Source organism: Haliotis rubra, unplaced genomic scaffold (assembly GCF_003918875.1).
Source record: "Haliotis rubra isolate DU_JTF1 unplaced genomic scaffold, ASM391887v1 Scf872, whole genome shotgun sequence".
In the NCBI taxonomy this organism is placed as follows: domain Eukaryota; kingdom Metazoa; phylum Mollusca; class Gastropoda; order Lepetellida; family Haliotidae; genus Haliotis; species Haliotis rubra.
In genome coordinates, this window is record NW_025767604.1 from 247,738 (window position 1) to 274,035 (window position 26,298).

At 49.1% G+C, this 26,298-nt stretch overlaps 1 protein-coding gene across 1 annotated transcript in view; it reads left to right on the forward strand.

The window, feature by feature from the left end:
* The window catches only part of LOC124263223 (syndetin-like), a 55,415-nt gene that overhangs the window by 8,351 nt on the left and 20,766 nt on the right, over window positions 1-26,298 (forward strand). The window contains exons 4-8 of the mRNA XM_046697813.1: window positions 12,226-12,297; window positions 18,628-18,752; window positions 24,928-25,045; window positions 25,253-25,288; window positions 25,686-25,768. Of these exons, the coding sequence (XP_046553769.1) occupies window positions 12,226-12,297; window positions 18,628-18,752; window positions 24,928-25,045; window positions 25,253-25,288; window positions 25,686-25,768 (434 nt within the window). The remainder of the gene's footprint in view (window positions 1-12,225; window positions 12,298-18,627; window positions 18,753-24,927; window positions 25,046-25,252; window positions 25,289-25,685; window positions 25,769-26,298) is intronic.

The following is a 26,298-nucleotide window of genomic DNA, read 5'->3' on the forward strand; positions in this document are numbered from 1 at the left end:
ATAAGTATAAAATATTAATTTTACTCTAAGCGCCTGTGTCTCCCAACACACTATATCCTTTATTTATATTTAGTTTAGTACCTCTTATATTCAGTTATAGAGGTGTAACTAGTATCCTTATTCAACTTGCATTGATTATTAGTCGTGTTTCTGCTGTTTTATTCACGGTTCGCTGTGTTTGTTCAGCAGTTTACGTTAATGAGAATCTGCACAGGTTGTAAACTACATTATTCCGCTACCGATCCACATTTAAAATGCCCTAGTTGCATTACTCCATGTTCTATTGTTTCTCGTTGTAAATTATGTATTAATTTACCAATTTCTGCCTTTGATAAATATTTATGTTCCGTTTTGAAACGGAAGGCAGATAAATCTCGCAAACAATCTTCAGTCATGGCTAATAGATCGGAAGCTATTATACCCTGTCAACTGTTGACTGACGACCCGCCACCGGCTGGTGACATGCCGGAGTTTCCCTCGGGGGATAAGCATGGGACGCAGTCCGCTATGTCCAAGAAGCGACCTGCATCTCAAGACATCCGTCTTCACAGTCTAAGACTAGGAAAGCATCCACATCATCTCAACGTACGCTTCGAACCCCCAGGTCCACAACTTCATCAAAAGGGAAATCTACGAAAACTACAATTAATTTTGCCTCCAATATTCTACCTGTCTCAGAATTATGTTTATATGATGATGACATTCCGATTATCATTCCAGATGTACGTCATAAGAAACGTCCAGTATCTGCTACCGTCACTACAGCGCAGATAAACACGCAACCAGAGATGCCTACGCTGACGCCTGAGTTTACGATTGAGGGTCCCGTCACTTTCACAGAGAGGCCACCCTCAACGCCAGCGCAGACCGTCCCAGACGACCTGGTTAACCAAATCATGAGACTGATGGAGGACCGTTACGGTTTACAGAGGCCCCAGAGCCACGGGCCCCAGAGCCCAACCCTTAATAAGTCATACAGGGCCCCAGAGCCCACCTTGGCTTCGCGAGGGGCCCCAGAGAGCCACAAACGCCTCCTCCAAGGGCAACCCAGCCCGTGAGCGATCATCACTTCGCAAAGGAAGTCCCAGGCGCCTCCGCGAAGAAGCTAGAGCCTATCCAGTTGGGCGAGGGACATCGCTGAGAAGGAGCGCGCCGAGCCCACACCCTGTAGAACACAGAGGTCGTTCGCGAAGCAAGCGCTCATATGTCGATTCGACACTGACTCGATACATTCGCGAAGGTCGCGAAGGTCGTGAAGGCTAAGTGGCTCCATATCTACCTCGCCCAGAAGATTTAGAAGAGCTTCGCGAAGTCCCCAGCGTTCGCCGAGGATGTCTCCTCCAAGGTCTGCTTACACTAGCCACTCGTCAGTCCGTTCACCACAGTCCTCTCATAGATCTTCCTACGGATCTAGGACTCCGACATGTGACCCTACATCAGAGGAAGAAGGTATCATTTTCTCAGATGCTGAGATCAGATACTGGATGGTGAATGAGTTACAACTTGCTTCCCCATCGAAGAACGAAAATTCAACTCAGACTTACCTGATGAAGGATGATGATGTAGACAATATCACCTTACCTCCTATTGATCCGATTGCAGCGGTACCAGCTAATTTGGATACAGCCTGTTCCAAATCTTCAAAAGTCCAATCTACACATTTCCGGTCTTCAATGCCAAGAAATTTGCTGGACACAATATGGACCCTTTTTCTAGGCCCAGGATATTGATGACAACTTTAAATTAATCAGCGATGCCAAGTCCAGAAGTTACAAAGTAGACGATCGCAAATTCGCTCAACTAGATACCATCGCCAGGAGGATGTTCTTTGGATTGAATAGATCTAGAACGATTAATGAAACTCTCATCACCAAGTTCAAGAATTCTACAGAGGAGGAAGATAGAATGATCTACTCAGCTCTACTCATGCAGAAAAGAGACCACCAATTTCTTACAGAGCACCTATCAGCTTACTGAAACTACTACCATGGCTCGTCATCGGCAAGGCTTACTAGCCTCCTGCTCTTGGGATAAGCAATTTACAGAATCTCTATACACAGCTCCATGGTCATCGCCCTTACCGTTTGGTGGCAACATAGACAAGGTCTCCAAAGAAGTATCTAAAGACTCAAGAGAGGTTCTTATGATCAGATCCATGGACACCTTAGCGAACGTCATTAAACAGTCAACACAGAGATACTCGGGCAAGTCTAAGTTTTCGGGGCTACAGAAAGCACGGGACAAGAAATTAGCTGCAGCTAAAGATCCCAAGGATTCTTTTCGTCGCCCATACAACAAATTTAGGGGAGGATCAGCTAGAGGCAGATCATCCAGAGGTGCCCGTGGATTTAGACGATGAAATTCAGGTTCGGAACGACTGGAGTCTTCCACCCCAGCCGTTCCAGTACAACCTGGGGAATACTACAAGATCCATATGTATCCAACATCCTACAGCACGGATATCTAATACAACTCAAGGCGAAGCCTCCGTTAACAGTCAACCCCCCAGGGTTCAACGTTCAACCGGCACAACTACCTATGTTAAGAGAAACAGTACTTACTCTACTAAACAAACAGGCCTTAGAAGTTCTGGATCAACGAAACATCGTACCAGGTTTCTACTCCCCAGTTTTCCTAGTGCCGAAGAAAAATTCCAAGGAGAAGTTTCGTCTCATATACAACATGAGCATCTTCAACAGAGAATATCTATGCAAACCTCCAACGTTTCGCATGATACACTTACCGCAACTTCGCATTTAATTCGTCCCAAAGATTACATGGCCAGCATAGATTTGCAAGACGCATATCTACACATTCCGATTCATCCCAACTCAAGGAAATATCTAAGATTTATCCTAGACGGGAAACATTATCAATGGAAGGTTCTTCCCTTCGAATCACATCGGCCCCTTGGGTATTCACAAGAGTGACCAAGCCTATTGTCTCATACCTACATCGTCAAGGTCTTCGCAGCGCTTTTTACGTAGACGACGGTATACAAGTGGATCCAGATCCACAGCGTCTCAGACTACAGCTGAACTTTATAATCAAGCTACTAACACAATTAGGATGGTTAGTAAATCTACTCAAGTCGGACCTAGAACCAACGCAAGATCTGCAATTTCTAGGTATACGATTTCTAACAGCTCAGAATCGTATTGTAGTCCCGAGGACAGATGGATCAAGATCCAACAACTTATTCCTCAAGCCCTACTCTCTCCGCTACCACTCACGACAGTGGCAGAGCCTATTGGGACTACTCACATCAGCTCAAGACTTGACAGTCAGAGGCAGGCTTCAATTACGTCCGCTACAAGTCCTCATCAATGCTCATCTCGAGGGACCTCTACCATTCAGTCTACCAGATTATGTCAAACCACATCTACTCTGGTGGACCAAGAGATTGAATGTTTTGCATAGGCGTCTCCTTAGTAGAGCCGAATCGAACACACATCTCTACGTGACGCTCAGCCACTACAAGGTTGGGGAGCCCACCTTGCTGGCAGGACAGCGCCAGGCCTATGGAGCAATCAAGAGAGCAAATGTCACATAAATCTGCTAGAGATGCAAGCAGTCATAAACGCCATAAGTCACTGGAGCAACATACTACAGAATGCTCAGTTGATGGTTCACACAGACATTTCAACAGTGGCGTTTTATGTGAACAAACAAGGTTCAACAAGGTCACAGAACCTACTGACTCGATGTTTCAGACTGTTCGATTTAATCGACAATCTAAACATACACGTCAGAGCTTGCCACATTCCAGGAGCAAAGAATGTATTAGCAGACGCTCTCTCTCGGCCACACCAACCGTCGCCGACAGATTGGATGCTCCACACAGAGATATTCAATCAAATAATCATGGAAATAGGATCTCCATTGATAGACCTATTCGCCACTCGATTCAACAAGCAACTGACCACATTTGTGTCGCCAGTGCCAGACCCACTAGCATGGGCAACGGACGCTCTAAGCATATCGTGGGAGAGACTCAACGCGTACGCTTTCCCGCCTCCAGCGTTGATCCCACAAGTCTTACAGAAAATCAGTCAAACGCAGAGCCTCCATCTGATTTTAGTCGCGCCCTACTGGCCAGCAAGAACTTGGTTTCCAGATCTCATTCAAGTAATGGGAAAACCAATTCTTCAGCTCCCCACAACGCCAATCTATTGATACATCCGCGACACCAAACAAGTGCACGAAACACCAGAAGCATTCCAACTTCACGTATGGATTGTATCAAGGCATGTCTGAATAAGAGAGGTTATTCTGCCAGAGCGGCTAAAGCGGTCAAGCTTGCACTACGTAACTCAACTCGTAACTTGTAACGATGACAAATGGCACAGTTTTGTCAATTACTTACGCTAAGAAAGGATTTACAGCCAGATATGCTACACATCCTCAAGTGGCAGATTTCTTATGTTATCTACGGCAAACTAAGAATCTAAAAGGCTCAACCTTGTCCCCTTATCTTGCAGCTATAAGTTCTGTCATAACTATGCGATCGGGCGTCAAGTTAACAAAAACACCAGAGTTACTCGCTTTGTTACGAGCGTTCCGATTGGAGGATCAGAAACGGAAGTTTCACGCTCCAGCCTGGGATCTAAATATAGTGCTCCAACACCTCACTAGTGAGGCTTATGAACCATTGCTATCTACATCGTTTGAATCACTGACCCAGAAAACTTTGTTCCTGTTAGCGCTAGCTACGGCTGCCAGGATGTCGGAGATTCACGCTTTGGATTACGAGAGAACACGCTTTGATGATATTCATAACATCGTACATCTGGGACTACGCTGGGATTTTATAGCGAAAAACCAACTGCCAGGTCAACCAGACAGATTATTCCACGTCCCAGCTCTCTCATCCATACTTGGACCGCATGATACGATGGATCTATCACTATGCCCAGTGAGGGCACTGAAAATATATCTCCAACGATCCAAACAGAGCAGAGGGAAATTCAAGAGATTATTTATCCCTATATCTACAGCTACGCAGACGGAAGTCTCACGTACTACGATCTCTATCTGGATCAGAACTGTCATACTACGTGCCTACAAGGCTGCAGGACTCGACCCTCCAAGAGCTTCTAATCCTCACGAAATTAGAGCTGCTTAGCCAACTCTCGCTCTACATGGGAATTGCTCGTTGAATACCATAATGGAGGGGCGTTTCTGGAGATCCGATATGGTGTTTGCCAACCACTATCTGAGAGATATCACCACCGAGGACGCCTCAGGTATCCACCATTTCGGGTCCCATGGTCCTCGCTCAACAGTTGACAGTTCCACGGAGAAGATAAGTCTATCTTACAGATTTTATACTTATCTGATAACAGTACTAATAGCTACATGCTATCTATATATTTTGCTTAAGTTTAATTTATTATCTTAAGCTCAGTACTATGGCTTTTATATCATACTATATATAAGCTTACAACTCCTAGGAGTTTTGCTACTATATATATATGTTCAGCTTAAGTTTCATCAATCCTTAAGCTCAGTCATATGGTCATATGCATAAATGTATTAGCTAACAAACTCTAAGGAGTTGGTTACTATTATACAGCTTAAGTTATAATTATATCTTAAGCACAGTACTATACTATTATAGCTTAAATATATGCATATCTTAAGCTTAATACTTTGGTTAATTTATAAAAGTATCCACTATAAACTCACAGAAGTTTATATTATCACATTAATAGCTTCAGCTTACATTAATGTTGTATATACTTTTATCATATTCTATAAATTGTAATAACCTTTATATGGCAGCTGATAAGTTAAACAGCAGGAATTCATCAGTTCAGTGCCTTTATGAAGTTCCCATAGGGTTATTACAATCATCACAGTTCAAATCACTAATTATTAAAATCCAAAGTATATATATTCCCACCTCCTTTTCTGTCGGATTCTACAAGCAATAAGCATGAGTCAGGATAAGGAAAAATATGAAATTTTTAGAGTAAAATTAATATTTTATACTTATCCTGACTCATGAGGTAAGCCCTCCCGTCCTCCCCACTTAACACTTTGGATTTCTTCGGAAAAATAAAGTGTCGGGCTCGAAACAAAAGGAGAGAGTGAGGCACATGGGTTCAGGTGGCGCCCTCATTCCCGCGCTTGTGGAAGGGAGGTAACTCGTGGTGAGTACTAATTAGTGATGTTTTAATTGAAGGGAACTTCAATTGGGAGATACACGTGTTCCACTATGTTCGCAAGAAGAAGAAGACAAGCAATAAGCATGAGTCAGGATAAGTATAAAATATTAATTTTACTCTAACTCATGTATGGTGAGTTTGTGGTTAGTGGTTCATGTAGTCTTACAGTTTGTGTCATTTGCTCACCATGGCTTCAAATTGTTCCATATGTGTCATCAGAATATGAACCATCAAGAAGGCACTTGTTTGTTGAGTTGTCACCTCCACAGGATTCTTAAACATGTTAATTTTTTTTCATAGAGATCGTCCTTGGGGTACATATATGCATTTTCTGCGGCTGAAAATGTCATGTGACAATTGTATCAATGTTTTAATAAAAATACTGTACAATAAATAAAATTCTTTTTTATCTATTATACGGCCCCACCACGTGGAGTTACCTCCCTGCTACGCATGCGCAGCCAACCAGGTAAGCACCTAGGCCCGTATCATCATTCCTTCTGCTGTCACTGAAGTGTTCACACGTGTTTACAACCTGAGTTACAAACTGATTTACTTCGTGTAGAAGAATGTCTGAGACTTCAACAACTGTATGTATGGTCTTTATTCGTTCTTGCACAAGAAAAAGAACAGTTTAATTGACTTTACAGTCTGTTATTTCTCATTTCTGTGATTTTGTATTAAACGTTTACGCTCGCTTTCCCTTGGTTTATACACATGTTGCTATTCCATGACGGGAAGTTTAGCATGCCACGTGGTTGTCATATTGCGTTATTAACCAAGTATTTTATGTCCTGTGGTCGCATTCACGTAATTTTCAATGTTTTGTACGTGTATATTTCTGCTGCTGGTTCTACTGTTAGCTACATGCTTGCGTGTTTGCTTTCAGGAGTTTACTGGGTGTTCTGTCTGTGGGCCAAAAAAACCTAGAGCCGACAAGCATGATAAATGCTTGTGCTGCTTAGAGAAGGTGGGACATAACCCTGATGTCTGCGACCTCTGTATGGCCTTTTCCTCCCGGGCCCAGAAGAGAAGGGCGGTGGATTTCCTTTTCTATAAGGAATTGCGAGAGGCGGGAGGGGAACTTACCCAGGAGGTCCCCCTGTCCAAAGCCAAAAAAGCCAAACAAGCTAAAACTAGTTCTTCGCATAAGTCGCATTTCCAATCATCCCAATCTAGTGGTTTTGATATGCCAATAATCACTCAATTGTTTCAGCAGCATATGGACTCCGTGAAGTCCCTTGTTCATGAGTCCGTTGGAGGCCTCCACCAGGAGTTCCTCGCCCACTCTGAACAGGGGACCGAGAGTCCGGAGTTGGGATCGCCGAGCCCGCCTCGATCCCATAGCCTGGAGGCGACTGTCGATCCTTTGCCTTTGGCTTCGAGTTCAGATGCCTCGGCTACCCCGGAGGGGGAGGGTTCGCTCCCAGTCCCCCTCTTGGTGCTGGCGCAGGGTCCGTTGAGGATTCCTGGGGTTCTGGTCCCTGCGCCACCCCGCCCCCGAGGCAACCCTCGCAGACACTTCTCCGTATCTTGCCTTCCCTGGTGCAGGACGTGATGGATCCCCTCCTGGTTGGGACACGCCTCCGGTTCAATTTACACGAACTCGTTAAGAGGTACCAGCTGGGGGACGATTCTCTGTTCTTTGTGCCGGTGGTTGACAAGTGCGTGTTCACTTCGGTCACCCTCGGGGGGAGGCTCAGCTTCCTCAGGTGCAGCCCCGGCTGCCAAGCAAGGGCGTTTAGTTCCACCATTTACACTAGTGGGCGCACCCCAGGCATACCGGACTTATGAGGAAGTCTACCGGAATGCCATGCAGCAGGTGTGGGTGGTGATCCATGATGCCTACCTTTCCTCTATTCAAAGGTCGGCTCTGGAGGCGGAAGGGAGCACTGGGGACGTTTCCCCGCATGTTGTTCTGCTTCGCCAATTGTCCGAAGTGCAGGCCCACCTGGCGCGAGACTCTTTGCGGTCTGCCGCGTCTACGTTGTTTCCGGGGGCACAGCAGGTCATTAGGGAGGCTGCTGCCATAGCTACCTCCTTCAAGGACTCTAAGGCCTTGTTGGAGCTACCATGGGCTTCTGGCTCCTGCGCTCCCGTAGCTGGTTCCTCTTCCGAGGCGCAGCCTATGTCTGAGTCTGCCGGCTGGCTTCGGCCGCTGGGCAGGGGTAGGAGGAGGAGCCGTCCCGCCAAAGGTAAGGGCAAGGTGCAGTCCTCTTCGTCTGGCTCACATCAGCCTTTTCGTGGTCGCAGGGGGGTCTGCCCCGACCTCCGGTTAAACCTGCAGGCTGTCACAGTGGGTCTGTCCCAGTCAGTTTGTCTGCAAGGGACCAATCATGCCCTCCTACCACACATCCCAGTGGGGGGCCGCCTCTCTCTATTCCTGCCGGAGTGGGAGAAGGCCACCAGGAACACTTGGGTGCTATCCACCGTCAGCGTCGGCCATCTCCCACTGTGGAAGCGAGGCCCGCCAGAGTTCAGCGGCTTACGTCGCACTCTGGTGCTGTCATGTCAGGTTAGGGCGGATATACTGCGAGACGAAGTTCAGGCTTTGCTGGACAAGTCCGCAATAGAGCGCATACCACCGGGCGAGGAACAGGCAGGATTTTATTCCACGTACTTCCTCGTTCCGAAGAAGGACGGCAGGTTCCATCCCATTTTCAACCTCAAGAGGTTGAATCGCATGCTAGAGGTTCCATCCTTCAAGATGGAGACGCTTCGCTCGGTGAACTCCTCTGTTCAGCCCGGCGATTGGCTTACGTCGATCGACCTAAAGGATGTGTATCTACATGTGCCAATTCATCCATCGTTCAAGCAGTTCCTCTGGTTCTCTTACGACGTGATGGGTTACTAATTCACGGTGCTCCCCTTCGGCATATCCACTGCCCCCAGGGTGTTCACCAAGCTCATGTTAGTGCCAGCTACCCTCGCGCAGTCGCATGGAAGGTGTTGTTATCCTTACCTCGACGACTGGTTGCTCAGCGCTCTAACTCAGCCAGCGAGCCTAGATTCTACCCACACGGTGATAGACATTCTAGTTCGACTGGGCTGGATCATAAACCTCAAGAAATCCAACCAGGTACCCGACCAGGACTTGGTTTTTCTCAGGGCGCGGTTCACAACTCACAAGGGTCTTGTCTTCTTGCCGCCCGACCGGGTCACCAGAGTACGGGAGATGGTGTCTTCGTTCCTCTCCCAGCCCCAGGCACCAGTGCGGACTTGGCTCTGTCTACTGGGTCATATGGCGGCACGTATCTCTGTAGTGTGGCAGGCGCGGTTGAGGATGCGCCCTATACAGCAAGCTTTGGCAAGTCTGTGGGCTCACTTGGAGGATCTGGAGCAGTGTCTCACAGTCCCCGGGTGGTTGTCTCCTCACCTTCAGTGGTGGACCAATGTCGGGAATCTCTCCAAGGGGATCCCTTTGGAACTCCCGACGCCAGCTCTTACAGTTCAAACCGATGCGTCCCTCACGGGCTTGGGGTGTGTGTTCTGGGCAGTCTGTCGGTGTCCGGACTCTGGTCCGAAGCCGAAGCCCGCCTTCACATCAACGTCTTGGAACTGAGAGCTGTGCGGTTGGTTTTCGAGCGCTTTTGGGAGCATGTTCAGGGCCAGGTGGTTCATCTTCAGTTGGACAACCGTAAGGCCATGACGTAAATAATCCTGAAGCAAGGCGGCACAGTGTCCCTAGAGCTCCTTCGGGAGACGTGGGAATTTCTCCTCTGGTGCGACCAGTGTGACTGTCAGGTGATTCCTGTTTATCTCCCGGGGCTGGAAAACGTGCGAGCAGACGCTCTCTCTCGCCGGATCCTGACCCCGCACGGGTGGATGCTCGACCGGCAGATATTCAGAGTTATCTCCCAGTTGTACGGATCATTCCAGGTGGATCTGTTTGCGTCCGGCGGGACGAATCAGATACCCGTGTTCTGCTCTAGAATACCGGACCAGAGGGCGTTGGCTTCCGACGCCTTCCTGCTGGATTGGACGGGCAAGGTGCTGTGGGCGTTTCCGGCCCTACCACTCATTCCTCGGGTCCTCTCCCAGCTGTCCACCTAGCCAGCTCGGCTACTTGTGCTACTGGCACCGCTTTGGCTGTCACAGAGCTGGTTTCCAGTAATTCTCAGGTTTCTGGCTCAGGCTCCTGTTCTATTACCTTTGCGACCGGACATTCTCACTCAGAACGGCACGCCATATCCCAATCCGAGGATTCAGTGGGTGGCTTGGCCTCTGTCAGGTCTAGCCTCGAAGCACGTGGAATTCCTGCAGCAGTTGCAGACACAATTCTGGCTTCGCGGCGGGATTTGACAAACATTCAATATGAGGATAGGTGGTCCCGCTATGCGCGCTTGTGTTCAGATAAGGAGACTGCAGATCCCTTTTCTGCGGATTTAGTCCGAGTATTGGAGTTTTTGCAAGCTCGTTTGGAAGAAGGCGTGGCGGCTTCGACCATTCATGGCTACTCCACCGCTATTTCCACTTTTCGCACCCCTGTCCATGGTGCTCTTCTGAGGCAGCACCCTCTTCTACAGCACTTTTTAGCTGGCGTGGATCGGGTTCGACCTGCTGTCAGCCGAACCAGCCCACCTTGGGATTTTGCTCAATCGTGCTAGATTGGCTGTCCGGTCCTACATTCTCACGTCTATCGGCTATTTCCATTCAGTTGTTAACATGGAAGGCCGTATTTCTGATGGCGGTAACATCTGGGCGTAGGGTCGACGACTTACATGCTATGTCGGCAGACCCGGCGCTGACTGTGTTCCATCCAGATCGTTTCAGTATTCGCCTCCCGGATACTTACCGTCTGAAGATCGATCACGCTTTCCATGTGACAGCTCCTATCGAACTTCCTACTCTTACCCAGCCTTCCACATTGGGGACCTCTGCAACGAGCACTCACCCGTTGGATGTCCGTATGACCCTCAAGGTCTATATCAAATGAACACAAGGGATCCGTATGGGTAACCTTTTGTTCTGCTGTTATGGTGGCGGGAAGGCTGGGATGCCAGCAAGCAAACAGACCCTATCTCGCTGGCTTGTATCGGTCATTTGTGCTGCTTATCAGGCAAAGGGCAAGCCTCCCCCTGAGGGGTTGAAGGCTCACTCGGTCAGGGCAGTGGCCACGTCAAAGGCTTTTTCATCGGCACTACCCATTGAAGAGATATGCTCTGCCGCTATTTGGAGCAGGCCTAGCACTTTTTTCAGGCACTATCAGCTCGATACACATTCACGTGATCGTGCGCGTTTGGCCGTTCTGTTCATGATCATGATGTGGGCAGGTTGTTTACTTTCTCACTGTGTGCGAATTGCTGTGCTTAACCTATGAGGTCGGTTCTCAGTACTTATCCTCCCTGTCGGTTACCCTCCCATCATGCCTCTTGTGGAAGCTTCGGGACACGTGACAACACGTGAGTGTTGTGGTGTCTGTTACATTCTTCCTAACGATCGCTATTTATGTGTACTTAAATTCCCAGACAGAATTCCCTCCTCCGGTCTTTGGGAGTCTGAGTTAATGCATATATGTACCCCAAGGACGATCTATATGAAAAAGAATTAGCTAAACCTGTAGAGGTTTCCAATTCTTTGAAGAGAATCGTCCTTGGGGTAGGGCAACCCACCTCCCCGCAATTCTGTTCACTGATTTATTCAGCAGAAGGAATGATGATACGGGCCTAGGTGCTTACCTGGTTGGCTGCGCATGCGTAGCAGGGAGGTAACTCCACGTGGGGGCTGTATGGGGGCTGTATAATAGATGAAAAAGATGTTATTTATTGTACAATATTTTTATTAAAACATTGATACAATTGTCACATGACATTTTCAGCGCAGAAAATGCATATATGTACCCCAAGGACGCCTCTCTTCAAAGAATTGGAAACCTCTACAGGTTTAGCTAAATATTTCTGAATAGTGTAGTGCCATCACAACAGTCAGTCATGGTTTATGTCTCTTTGAAATAATATTTGAATTATGAGAAGATTGTTAGTTTAAGCAGTTTAGTTATGTAACTTCTGTGCAAATGTCTAACAATTCTCAATCATCTTTAATTTTACAATTTCAGAAACTCCCAGAAGTTATTGATCTGTCTAAGGTTGATGAAGACCGAATTCGTCTGAGAAAACAACTTCAAGCTGTAAGTTGCCATGTTAGGAGCTTGGTGGACCCAATTTGACACACCAGTCATGTTGATTGACATGTACAGTGTATTGTCAGTTGACAATCTAGTTAACGTAAAATTTGATAGTGTAAAGGAAAAGCAGGCCAATAGTTTGAAAGCTAACCAGTCAAGTAAGACTTTGAAAGTGAAAATTATGTGACTGCCTCTCAAATTTCAAAAGAACTGGCTTGAACTCTACCCATAGCTTAGACTGCAAGACAGAAATCATATGTCCTGTATATTTTCTACGGCGACCCACATTTGGGGGATTACCTGCACCAATGACCTCACCTTGTTTCAAGGTGACAACAAACGCCACTGTGATACAGCTCGTATATTAATTACTGTGGTAATGAATACTAACCAAACAAGAAATAAATGTTAGAATTCTTTTTCAGAAGAAGTCCTCCTTGGGGTACATATAAGCATTAAAATGTCCATTTTAAATCCTACGACAGTTGTAACTATATTTCTAATAAAATATTTACAAAACAAAAAACTCGTTTTGTCTTGTGAGACCACCCCTACAGGGCCCCACCGGACCAACACAGCCAAGAGCAGGTAACTCTCGCCGTCTACCTCGTACCTCACTTTTCATGCTGTCGTTCTGTTGAATAGACATGCGTGGTGTTCGTTTCGAGTTTGCTCTCCTACCGATACGATGAGTGTAAAAAAGAGTCTCAATCTGTATGTATGGTTCCTTTCTCTACGCACGGGCGTTAGATGGACGTCATATGTTGATATTTTCATTCATCTTTTGTTGTAACTTTGCCGTGGGTTCTCTGTTTTCCAGCCATGTGGCAGGCAAAATGGCGGACCGCGCGATCGCGATCGTATGTTCTTGGTAGCTTGTAGTAGGGAGTTCATATATTATGTTTGCATATTATATGGTAGGCTTGCCTAAATTCTCTTTCTTTTCAGCGAATTTGTGGTAAGTCATTGTTGAGTAATTTTGATAGTGTTCGTTTCGTATCACTCAACTTTACTCTATCACTAGTATGTACACGCAGGGGTGGCTAGCCTTTTTTCTGCTTTGCATTGTATGTTTAGTATTTAAATGGCTGTAGCTTGTAGCATTTAAATATCGCCCGTGCGGGTTATTCTTGCTATTACTTGTGTTTATGTGTTTGCTGCTTCACAGTTCCTGCTAGTAACACTGGCATGGTTCTGTTTGTTGCAGTTTAAGCCCTGTGCGTTGTGCCGTGCACACTACCGCCACAGGATAGTTATAAAGTGTGCCTCCGGTGTTTAGCCGAGGACGCTCACGACGATCAAGGATGCTCATAATAAACGCCCTTGCGTCAATATTCCTGTTACATTATGTTGTAATCTGATACATATTTCATACGTTTACACACAACATGGCTCATAGGCCGAGGTTGTGGTTTTTTGTCTGGGTTTCTGCGCCTCACGCGCATTCTTTCCGACACGCAGATTTTATGTTTTTCACTTATCTGCTTCAGGCGGGGGATAATATTTGATAAAAGGTTTCTAAGGAAATCCCTTTATCGTTCCCCTCAAATATGACTCAATTTGCTTCACCATTGCAGCAACATATTCTTCAACATAATGTCAAGTCGATGATTGATAGCGCGATGTCCGGGCTCCGTCAGGAGCTCGGCTCGCAAAGTGTTGATCTCGATGGTAAGTTAACCAGGTGTCGTCTGTGGTGAAATCCCTGATTGACACGGCGCTGTCTGGGTTCCGCAAGGAGCTCAGCACGCCTGTCGTCGGGGGTGGATCAGATGCATCTGGGGGGGTTGGCTGCGGCCCGAGCTCTGGCTCGGAGAACGCGCCTCCTCCCAGGCAGCTTGATCCTGGCTTCGGCTCAGGTGATGGTGTGCCTTCGGCACCTTGTGGCGACCTAGCTTCGGGCTCAGGTTCGTCACAGGCGCCTGGCGCCGGCGATGCAGGTTTCACTCTGTCTTCGCCTGGTACCCTGACTGGCGGTCGCCTAGGCGCCGACCAGCTCGGGGACACCTCGGCGCCAAGTGGTCAGTCGGGGTTGCCCGGGAAACCTGTATATCGGCAGGTTCCTCTCGGCCCCGGTCTGGGTTCCACTGAGCTGCCGATCACCTTGGCGCTCCTAGGTCTACCTGTGTCCACCAGGGGAAACCTGGATTGCCAGGCTAATCCCTTGTGTCTCGGGACTGCAGATCGGACTAGCACCGACCTGGGCTTCGGCCCCGGTACGGAGCAGATCCCCGGCGCTGTTAGCTCAGGTCTCGGCCTGATGTCTATCGATGCCCTGGCCAAGAGGCCGTTGAGTGTGACGAGCTGCCGATCACCTCGACGCGCCGAGGTCTACCCGTGTACACCAGGGGAGCCCTGCATTGTCAGGCTACTCCCATGTGTTTCGGGGATCGGGGTTTGAACTCGAACCGCCGACCCAAGCACTTACGTATATATATATATATCTGTATATATATATATATATATACACATACATGTGTATGTATGGGTATTTATATAGCGCTATAGGCTATGTTTGACTATATGCTCAGTGCGCTTTTGGAGAGTACTTGGGGAAACCTGATTTATCAGGCTACTCCTACGTGTCTCGGGATCGGGGTTCGGTCTAGAACAGCTGAGCTTCGGCTCTGCGGATTCTCTGAACCCCGTGGGTAGCACCGACCCAGGCTTCGGCACTGGTAGGGCGCAGATTCCCGGCTCCGGTAGTTCAGGTCTCGGCCTGATGTCTATCGACGTTTTGACCAAGATGCCATCGAGTGTGCCGGGTGTGACGGTCACCTCGATGCTCCGAGGTCTGTCTGAGTGCTTGTGAAACCTTGATTGTCAGGCTTCTCACATGTGCCTCGGAATCGGGGTTCAGGCTCGTACAGTGGACAAGTTTGAGCTTCGGCTCATTTCGCTACTTTGAACTTACCACTGAGTAGGTTCGTCCCTGAGGCAAGTGCGAGATAGAATCGCGGCTGTGTTGCCTCGGGTGTTGTCCACGTCGAATACCCGAACCGTTGGAGTTAGCCTGCTTCCAGCAAGGCATCCGGGACAAGGCCTCACACTCTCCCGTAAGTCTGCCGTTCTTTCCCCTTTACAGCTCAACGCTGTATGCTCCACTCGGCGCATCTCTCAGCTCTGCTGAGGGAGCTGGGGGAAAGGGGAGAGAGCGCCGGCGGTATTTTTTCGTCGGCGACTCTGGGCGGCATCTGACGGAGGTCAACTCTCATCTGGCTAGGGACTGCATTGTAGCTGTGCCAGCCAAATGATGAGGGCGGTTATGGGCCTATACGCCCGGGACCGTTTCAAGGAATACGGAAGTCTGTTGAGCTTCTCGTTAATTCCTCAGGTGCCCAGGCATCGGCAAACGTTAAGTTGCCGACTGCTGGGGTTTACTATATTCTGCCGCAAACACCGGTCGGAGCGACACACTCCAGTGTCGGCTTCCCGGGGGACGGCGACAATACTCCGTGCCGAGATCCAGTCTCTGCTGGGCTAGGCAACCAGTGTGGTGGTTTCCAATGGTCAGGAAAATGTGGGGTTTGACTCCATTTATTTCATCGTTGCCATTACGAACGGAATGTTCAGACCCATACTCATCTGAGAGCTGAACAAGTTCATAGAGGTACTGTCCTTCAAGATGGAGACACCGCGCTCGGTGATCTCATCTGCCGAGACATGGGATTGGCGCACGTCAATCGACCTCGAGGTCGCGTACCTCCTTGTTCCATTGCACCCTGATTTCAAGATTTACCTTCGGTTTCTTGTTTGACGGGACATGCTACCAGTTTCGTGTGCTCTCCTTAGGCTACATTACGGTGCCAAGGGTGTTCACCAAATTGAGGTTTATTACAGCTCAGATAGCCAGATCGCAGTGCCGGTGTTGTCACCCGTACCTAGGCGACTGGCTCATCATGGTTTCAGAATAACTGTTGAGTCTGGGGACCTCATGATTAGTGTTGGTCACTCTTACGAAACTGGGCGGAATTGTCAACCTCACGCAGTCAGATGGACAGACGTCAGGCGTCTCTCCGAGGGTCCCCACCCCTGGAGACACTGTCGCTCTCAGTCCAGCCAGATACATCCCTACCGGGTTAGGGCGATGTTCTGGGTGACCTGCAGCCTCTTGAGACGAAGTCACAACCTGCACATCAATGTGCTGGAATTGACAGCAGTCAGGTTGGTGTTCGATCCCCCGCGCCCGGGATTGAATTACCTCTTCGCCAGACATTCTCACTCTGAACGGGCGCCACACCGAATCCTCGGATTCACTGGGTGGCTTGGCCTCTGTCGGGTATAACAGGCGAATTCCTGCAACCGTTGCAGACACAATCCTGGCTGGGATTCGACAATCCGTTCAGTGTGTTGATAGGTGGGGCGGCTGGTGTGCAGATAGGGGATTTCATAATCCCTATTCTGCGGATTTAGTTCGGATATTGGAGTTACTATAACCTCGTTTTGGTTGAGAGCCTTATGACCTCCACCATTGCCGGTACTCCATGGCTATTTCCACGCGTTTCACACCTCGTTCGATGGAGCTCTGCCTAGGCAGCATCCTCTCGTACATCGCGTCGTAGCTGGCATGAACAGGGTTCGACCACCTCGTCGGCGACCCAGCCCACCTTAAAATTGCCACTTATTCACAATTGGCTGTCTGGCCCTAATTTGTCAAGTATATCGTCTCTCTCACTTCACTTGTTGACGTGGAAGACGACTTTACTTGTTGTGGTGAACTCTGGTAGAAGGGTCGGGTACATCCATGCGATTCCCACTGACCTGACGCTGACAGTATTTTATACTGACCATGTCTGTATTCGCCTCCCGGATACCTACCTCTCTCAGTGCGATATTGCTTTCCACGTGACTGCTCATATCGCACTTCCACCCTACTACCCAGCCTTCGCACCGGGACCAATCTTCGATTGCTCACCCGTGACTGTCACGAACGAACGAACAAAAGGGATCCGTATGGGTACCCATGTGTGCTGTTTGGTGGCGGGCAGACTGGGGAGTCTGCTAGCAAGCGCACTTTATCTCGTTGGCTTGTTTCCGTAATTGTTCGGTTACAATGATAAGGTTTACCTCCCCCCGAGGGGTTGAAGGCAGACTGGGTAGGGCAGATGCCGCTTTGTTGGCAATACACAGCGGCACTGCTCAATGAAGAGATCGGTTCTGTCGCTCTTTGGAGCCGGCAGAACGCCTTCATTCGCCATTACCAACTTGACACGCATTCTAAGGATCGTGCTCGCTCGGTCTTTCGGTTCTCTCCAGTGGTGAGTGACCTGCCACCCTGACCAAGTTAGTAACTGGTCATTGGTATCGGTTGTGTGTTCAATGTCGATATATTTCATACCACTACATCGTATTAGCCTTACCATCCTTCGGGTTGGGTCGGGTTTGGGTGTACATACGTCCCTTACGTCCTCTTCAAGAGGGCGGGGTCCGTTTTGAACGCTTTAACCAGTTATATGCTATTAACCCGTCTTGCGACGGAATTGGTTCCTCAGAAAGGTTTTAGCGAGGCTAATAATTTCTCTGGGTTTTATCCAGGTCCCGGCAAGCCCTCTCCCAAACAGGGGTGCATTCAAGCATTAGTTTGCAGTACTTATTAGCTCAACTCCTGGGTTATTGGCTTTGTAGCGTTTAAAATTTTACGCTTTCCCTACCCTTATACCTCTCGCCACGCTTGTCTGGCTGGGGCTATATTAGGGTTGGGAGTTGTTTCGGCATGTCCCCATACATTCCTTCCATTGTAATGGTTGGGGGTGGGGTTTTATGTCTTTGATATTGAGCCAATTGACATATAAGCTTGGGCTCTCTAGTTCCAGCCCCCGTCTGATTGACATCAGCGGTCAGGTGGCTCGGTGTTTTCTATTTCCGTATCGGTTGAAGATTTCACTCCACCACGGGTTTAGTTGTTGCCAGACAGAATGCCACTCCCGTCTCAAATATCTTTGGGAGTCTGTCATATGCTTATATGTACCCCAAGGAGGACTTCTTCTGAAAAGGAATTATACAACCTGTAGAGGTTATGAACTCTTTGAAGAAAGTCCTCCTTGGGGTACGGCCACCCGCCTCCCCTCATTCTGTCTGACACGTTCAGCATGAAAAGTGAGGTACGAGGTAGACGGCGAGAGTTACCTGCTCTTGGCTGTGTTGGTCCGGTGGGGCCCTGTAGGGGTGGTCTCACAAGACAAAACGAGTTTTTTGTTTTGTAAATATTTTATTAAAAATATAGTTACAACTGTCGTAGGATTTAAAATGGACATTTTAATGCTTATATGTACCCCAAGGAGGACTTTCTTCAAAGAATTCATAACCTCTACAGGTTTGTATAAATTGTTGCAGGTTTCCAAAAAAGTGTCGGAGTTGATCCTCCAGAAACAGCCAGCATATGCAGCGGAGTTACAGCGGGTGATGGAGTTGCAGAAGACATTACAGCTGGCAGGGGTCATCTGCAGCACTGGGCGCAAGTAGGTGAACTGTACTTGACACTTTAGCCGTGCCATCAATACCCGCTTGCATGAACTGGAAAGAACTTGTTCAACAGCATCATTGATACCAGTATAAACCTGATAAAAGCTTATACAAACCTTAAATTTTTAAAGTTATCCTCTCTCACGATTTGCACTTTGCACTCTTGCTTCGACGCTGAGTGGAACAAAATGAGAACTTTCCCTGTAGGCCTCCCTTATCCATACGCCTGTGTTCCCCAGGCTGCTCTCTTTACAGGACAGGTCCCTAGTCCCTGGCTAAGCATGCAGCACGTTCCCCTATCTACCCACATGACTACGTCAGAGTGATGATGATTCTTCTTGTTGCACCACTGTGTGGACGCATTGTGAGAGTTCTCATTCTTTTTCATAGAGATCGTCCTGGGGGTACATATATGCATATTCTGCGGCTGAAAATGTCATGTGACAGTTGTATTAATGTTTTAATAAAAATATTGTACAATAATAAAAATCTTTTTTTATTTATTATACGGCCCCCACCACATGGAGTTACCTCCCTGCTACGCATGCGCAGCCAACCAGGTAAGCACTCAGGCCCGTATCATCATTCCTTTTGCTGTCACGCATTGTGTCCACACATGCTTGATTTGAACCACGACCGCCTCTGTGGTGTAGTGGTTTGATCGTCCGCTCGGAGAGCGGAAGGTCGCGGGTTCGATCCCCGACCGCGTCATACCAAAAGACATTTAAATATGGTACTTGTTGGTCCCTGTTTGGCGTTCGGCATTAATGGATACAACAAGGACTGGTTGGCTCGGAGTCAGTATAATGTGTCTGAGTGGGGTATTCATGCTTCACTACGGCAGGGTATCTCAGTGGGCTAGCACTATAAAACCAGCTTCAGTCTGGGCTAGTACAAGCAGCCACACATACCCATGACAAGTGCTTATGTTGCCTTGAAAAGGCTGGGCATACTCCTGATGTGTACGAACTTTGCCTTGGTTTCTTCCCCCGTGCCCAGAAACGAGAGGCTGCCAATTTCCTCTTCTGCCGAGAATTGAGGGAGGCGGGAAGGGACCCGACTGAGGAGACACCCCCATCCAAACCTAAAAAGGCTAATAGGCATTCTAAATCTAAAGGTTCTAAAGAATCTGTACCACTTGATATGTCTTTCATACAGCAATTGTTCCAACAGCATATGTTCACCTCGATCCATAGGCCTCGAGGCTTCTGTTGGTCCGCTGCCATTGGCTATGGGTCCGGACGCCTCGGCCGCCCCGGAGAGGGAGGGTTCGCACCCAATCCGTCTCTCAGTGCTCGCACAGGGGCCGTTGAGTATTCCTGGTGTTCCGATCCCTGCGCACCCTATCTCCTTGAGAGCGGAGGCTCCAGTTTTGCCTGGGCAGCCTCCTGCGTCTCGGGATCGGGGTCCTGGCTTGTGGTGGGTGGCCGGAGTGGAGAGCGTCTCAGGCTCTTCCTTCCCTGGTCGTCTGTGGCTCGGCATTCCACCGGGTCGGGGTTCAGGTCTTCTCTTTGAGAGGATCCGGATTCTGGCTTGGGCTCAGGGGCCGAGACCATGGAGGTTGAGGAGTCCAAGGGCACTTTTCGCTTCACGTTGGCTTTACGAGAGGTACGCCACTGTTACCCCGAGCTGCGGTCCCGACTAGCTGCCAGGACTCGTCTTAGTTCCGCCTGCTCGGTGAGGTGTTTGCTCCTAGGCAGCCCTCTCAGATGCAGCTCCGTGTCTTACCCTCCCTGGTTCAGAATGTTGTGGACCCGTTACTAGCTGGCTCTACTCTCCGGTTTGATTTGCCCGAACTTGTGAAGCGGTATCAGCTGGGTAACGAGTCCCTCTTCCTCATTCCGGTGGTGGACTAATGCATGCTTACCTTGGTCGCCCTTGGGGGAGGCTCTGGTGTAGCTCTGGCTGCCAAACAGGGGCGGTTGGTTCCACCGTTTGCCCAGTCGGGCACCCCTCTACAGCCGGCATACCGTACCTATGAGAAGGTTTACAGGAATGCCATGCAACAGATTTGGGTATGGGGCGTACCTCTCCTCGATTCAGAGGTCGGCTCTGGAAGCAGAGGCAGGCACGGGTGACGTTTCACCTAATGTTGTCCTCCTGCTTCAACTAACCGGGGTTCAGGCCCACCTGACCAGGGACTCTTTACGGTGATGTGCGCAGTCATGGGGATGCGCAAGCTGTGGTTGTCCACCTCATGCGACTCGGCGGCATCCCAGCAGACCTTGCTGACCCTTCCGTATCGGCTGGGTGCGACGTTGTTTCCGGGGTCTCAGCAGGTAATTCAGGAGGCTGCTGCTGCAGCTACTTCCTTCAAGGACTCCAAAGCCTTGTTGGAACGACCGCGGGTTTCTCGCTCCTGTGCTCCCGTCACAAGTTCTTCCTCCGAGGCACAGCCCTACGCCCGAGTCTGCCGGCTGGCTTCGGCCGCTGGGCAGGAGTAGGAGAAAGAACCGTCCCGCCAAGGGTAGGGGTAAGGAGCAGGCCTCTTCGTCAAGCTCCCAGCAGCCTTTTCGCGGTCGCAGGAGGTCTGCCCCGACCTCCCGTTAAACCTGCAAGCTGTCTCCGTGAGTACGTCCCAGTCAGTTCAACTGCAGGGGACTACTCATGCACTCTTACCACACATCCCAGTGGGAGGCCGCCTCTCTCTCTCTCCCTTCTGGAGTGGGAAAAGGCAACACACAACTCTTTGGTGCTCTCCACCATCTGTGTCGGCCATCTACCGCTGTGGAAGCGAGGCCTGCCAGAGTTCACCGGCATCAGGCGCACTCCGGTGCCATCCTGTCCGGTAAAGGTGGGTATTCTGCGCGACCAGGTTCAGGCTTTGCTAGACAAGTCCGTAATAGAGCGTGTATCACTGGGTGAGGAACAGGCGGGATTTTATCCCACGTACTTCCTCGTTCCAAGGAAAGACAGCGGTTTCCGTCCCATTCTCAACCTCAAGGTGTTGAATCGCATGTTAGAGGTTCCATCCTTCACGATGGACTCACTTCGCTCGGTGATCTCCTCAGTTCAGCCCGGCGATTGGCTTACGTTGATCAATCTAAAGGATGCGTATGTACATGTGCCTATTCATCCCACATTCAAGCAGTTCCTCCGGTTCTCTTACGACGGGATGTGTTATCAGTTCAGGGTGCGCCCGCCCCTTCGGCATATCCACTGCCCCCAGGGTGTTCACCAAGCTCAGTTTAGTGCCAGCGACTCTCACGCAGTCGCAAGGAAGGCATTATCATCCTTACCTAGACGACTGGTTGCTGCGTGCACTAACTCCGCCAGCGAGCCTAGATTCTACTCGCACAGTGATAGACATTCTAGTTCGACTGGGATGGATTATAAACCACAAGAAATCCAACCTGGTACCCACCCAGGACTTGGTTTTTCTCAGGGCGCGGTTCACAACTCACAAGGGTCTTGTGTCTCTGTCGCCCGACTGGATCACCAGACTACGGGAGATGGTGTCTTCTATCCTCTCCCAGTCCCAGGCACGAGCATGGTCTACTGGGTCATAGGTCTACTGGGCCGCAGGCGCGGTTGAGGATGCGCCCTATACAGCAAGCTTTGGCAAGTCTGTGTGCTCACTCTGGAGATGTCTCTCTCACAGTTCCCGGGTGGTTGTCTCCTCACCTTCAGTGGTGGACCCAGTTCGGGAATTTCTCCAATGGGGTCCCTTTGGAAATCCCGACACCAGCTCTTACAGTTCAAACCAATGCGTCCCTCACAGGCTGGTGTGTGTGTGTGTGTGTGTGTGTGTGTGTTCTGGGCAGTCTGTTGGTGTCCGGACGCTGGTCGCCTTCACATCTATGTCTTAAAACTGAGAGCTGTGCGGTTCGTTTTCGAGAACTTCCAGGAGCAGGTTCAGGGCCAAGTGGTTTGTCTTCAGTTGGACAACCGTAAGGCTATGACGTACATCCTGAAGCAAGGCGGCACGGTGTCCCTAGCATTCCTTCAGAAGACGTGGGAGTTTCTCCTCTGGTGCGACCAGTGCGACTGTCAGGTGATTCCTGTTTATCACCCGGAGCTGGAAAACGTGCGAGCAGATGCTCTCTCTCGCCGGATCCTGGCCCCGCACGAGTGGATGCTCGACCGGCAGATATTCAGAGTTATCTCCCAGTTGTACGGATCGTTCCAAGTGGATCTGTTTGTGTCCGGCGTTGAGAATCAGATACCCGTGTTCTGCTCTCGAATACTGGACCAGAGGGCGTTGGCCTCCGACGCCTTCCTGCTGGATTGGACGGGCAAGGTGCTGTGGGCGTTTCTGCCCCCTACCACTCATTCTCCGGGTCCTCTCCCAGCTCTCAACCCAGCCAGCTCGGCTACTTGTGCTTCTGGCACCGCTTTGGCTGTCACAGAGCTGGTTTCCAGTTATTCTCAGGTTTCTGGCTCAGACTCCTGTTCTATTACCTTTGCAACCGGACATTCTCACTCAGAACGGCCACACCCCAATCCGAGGATTCAGTTGGTGGCTTGGCCTCTGTCAGGTCTAGCCTCGAGGCACGTGGAATTCCTGCAACAGTTGCAGACACAATTCTGGCTTCAAAGCGGGATTCGACAAACGTTCAGTGCGAGGATAGGTGGTGCCGCTATGCGCGCTTGTGTTCAGAAAGGGGAATTGCAGATCCCTTTTCTGCGAATTTAGTCCGAGTATTGGAGTTTCTGCAGTCTCGTTTGGTTGAAGGTTTGGCGGCTTCGACCATTCGTGGCTACTCCACTACTATTTCCACCTTTCACACCCCTGTCGATGGTGCTCTTCTGGGGCAGCACCCTCTTATGCAGCGCTTCCTAGCTGGTGTGGATCGTGTTCGACCTGCTCTCAGGCGTACCAGCCCACCTTGGGATTTGTCAATCGTGCTAGATTGGCTGTCTGGTCCTACTTTCTCACGTCTATCGGCTATTTCCATTCAGTTGTTAACATGGAAGGCCGTTTTTCTGGTGGCGGTGACATCTGGGAGAAGGGTCAGTGATTTACATGCCAATGTCTGCAGACCTGGCGCTGACTGTGTTCCATCCAGATCGCGTCAGTATTCGCCTCCCGGAAAGTTACCGTCCGAAGATCGTCCTACTCCTACCCAGCCTTCCACATTGGGGACCTCTGCAGGGGGCACTCTCCCATTGGACGTCCGTAAGACCCTCAAGGTCTATATCAAACGAACACAAGGGATCCGTACGGGTACCCATCTGTTCTGCTGTTCTGCAAACAGACACTTTCTCGCTGGCTTGTGTCGGTTATTTGTGCTGCGTATCAGGCCAAGGGCAGGCTCACCCCTTAGGGGTTGAAGGCTCACTCGGTCAGGGAAGTTGCCACTTCCAAAGCGTTTGCAGCGGCCCTGCCCATCGAAGTGATTTGCTCTGCCGCTATTTGGAGCCGGCCTAGCACTTTTATACAGCACTATCAGCTGGATACACACTCCTGTTCTCTCCGGTGGACAGTGTCCTGCCACCCTGCAACGCTCGTTAACTTGATTGAGGTCGGTCCTTGGTACGATTTCTCCATGTCGGGTCACCTCCCATAATGCCTCGCTTCGGGGACTCGTGACAGGTGAGTGTTATGGCGTGAGTCACTTTTTGTAATTACGAGGTCGCTATTTCTTTGTACTGTGACAGAATTCCCTCCTCCCTAGCCTCCGGTCTTTGGGAGTCTGTGTTAATGCATATATGTACCCCAAGGACGATCTATATGAAAAAGAATTATATAACCTGTAGAGGTTTCCAATTTTTTTAAGAGAATCGTCCTTGGGGTAGGGCCGCCCACCTCCCCGCAATTCTGTTCACTGATTTGTTCAGCAGAAGGAATGATGATTCGGGCCTAGGTGCTTACCTGGTTGGCTGCGCATGCGTAGCAGGGAGGTAACTCCACGTGATGGGGGCCGTATAATAAATAAATAACCAATACACCTCGGCCGGAACTTTTCACCTCGCCGAGCCGGTTCATCTGATTGTTCTAGATCTCTCCATCAGCTGAAATCACTTAAACATTTCGATTACCAAAGATGTCTGCGTGTTATTTCCAACCCTTGAAAACTTTTAAGTGTCATCTCAAAACCTTTCTCTACAAGAAGTTCTTTATCAATGGACTTCAGTAATGCCTTATCGATTGTACAAGAAAAACAACATGGTGTGCTTCCCAGAGATTGTGCTTGGTACTTAGGTAGTGATGGGTTGTTTCCCTTGCAGACAACTGTTCCATGCCAGTGAGAGTTTCACCACTGCCAGTCTCGGGCTGCTTGCTAACTACAGGAAGAGACAACAACTCTTAGGATTACTCAAGTCACTGCACACAATAAAAACACTGGTATGGTTACACTTTAACTATGTGTTCCTTGCTTTCAGCTAGTATATCCACCTAATTTTGAATTCATGAACCGCTCATATAACTCCAAGGGAACTTCCAGTCAGATTTCAAAATTCAAGAATTGGTAATTACCACCAAAAGGAATCACTGAAAATTTGTGTGTTGTCTTTTCTTAGCATGATTGTGGATTTTCATTGCATTTTTCAGCAAAGAACAGATTTGAGATTAAGAGAAATGATGGAGGTAAGTGTACAGTAGTAGACTTTGTGGTGACAAATTCAGAGCAACTGTTCTCAGGCTTTTACAGAAGACAAACATCATATTTGTACAACAAGTTAAGATGTGTAAACACTATAACCATGAGTACTGTCACAATCAAGAGGCGGTGGGGTAGTCTAATGGTTAAAGCATTGGCTCGTCACACCGAAAAACCCTGGTTCGAATCCCCACATGAGTGAAGCCCATTTCTGGTGTCCCCCGCCGTGATATTGCTGGAATATTGCTAAAAGCGGCGTAAAACCAAACGCAGTCAGTCAGTCAGTCACAATCAAGTTTGGTTCCCACTGAATAAAAGCTTTTTGATTCAATGTAATAATGATACAAGACCCCTGTTGCCATCAGATGTGTCATTGTGTTCCAGGAGGAGGATTACAGTGGGGCCATACAACTCTGTCTGGAGTGTCAAAAAGCTGCCAGTACATTCAGGCACTACCGCTGTATCAGGTACACTGTAGACCACAGTAATAGAACATCCAGCCAGTACATTCAGGCACTACCGCTGTATCAGGTACACTGTAGACCACAGTAATAGAACATCCAGACCACACGAACATCCAGCCAGTACATTCAGGTACAATCAGGCACTACCAGGCTGTCATCTGTAGACCACAGTACACTCCAGTAGACCACAGTAATAGAACATCCAGCCAGTACATTCAGGCACTACCGCTTGTATCAGGTACACTGTAGACCACAGTAATAGAACATCCAGCCAGTACATTCAGGCACTACCGCTGTATCAGGTACACTGTAGACCACAGTAATAGAACATCCAGCCAGTACAATCAGGCACTACCGCTGTATCAGGTACACTGTAGACCACAGTAATAGAACATCCAGCCAGTACATTCAGGCACTACCGGCTGTATCAGGTACACTGTAGACCACAGTAATAGAACATCCAGCCAGTACAATCAGGCACTACCGCTGTATCAGGTACACTGTAGACCACAGTAATAGAACATCCAGCCAGT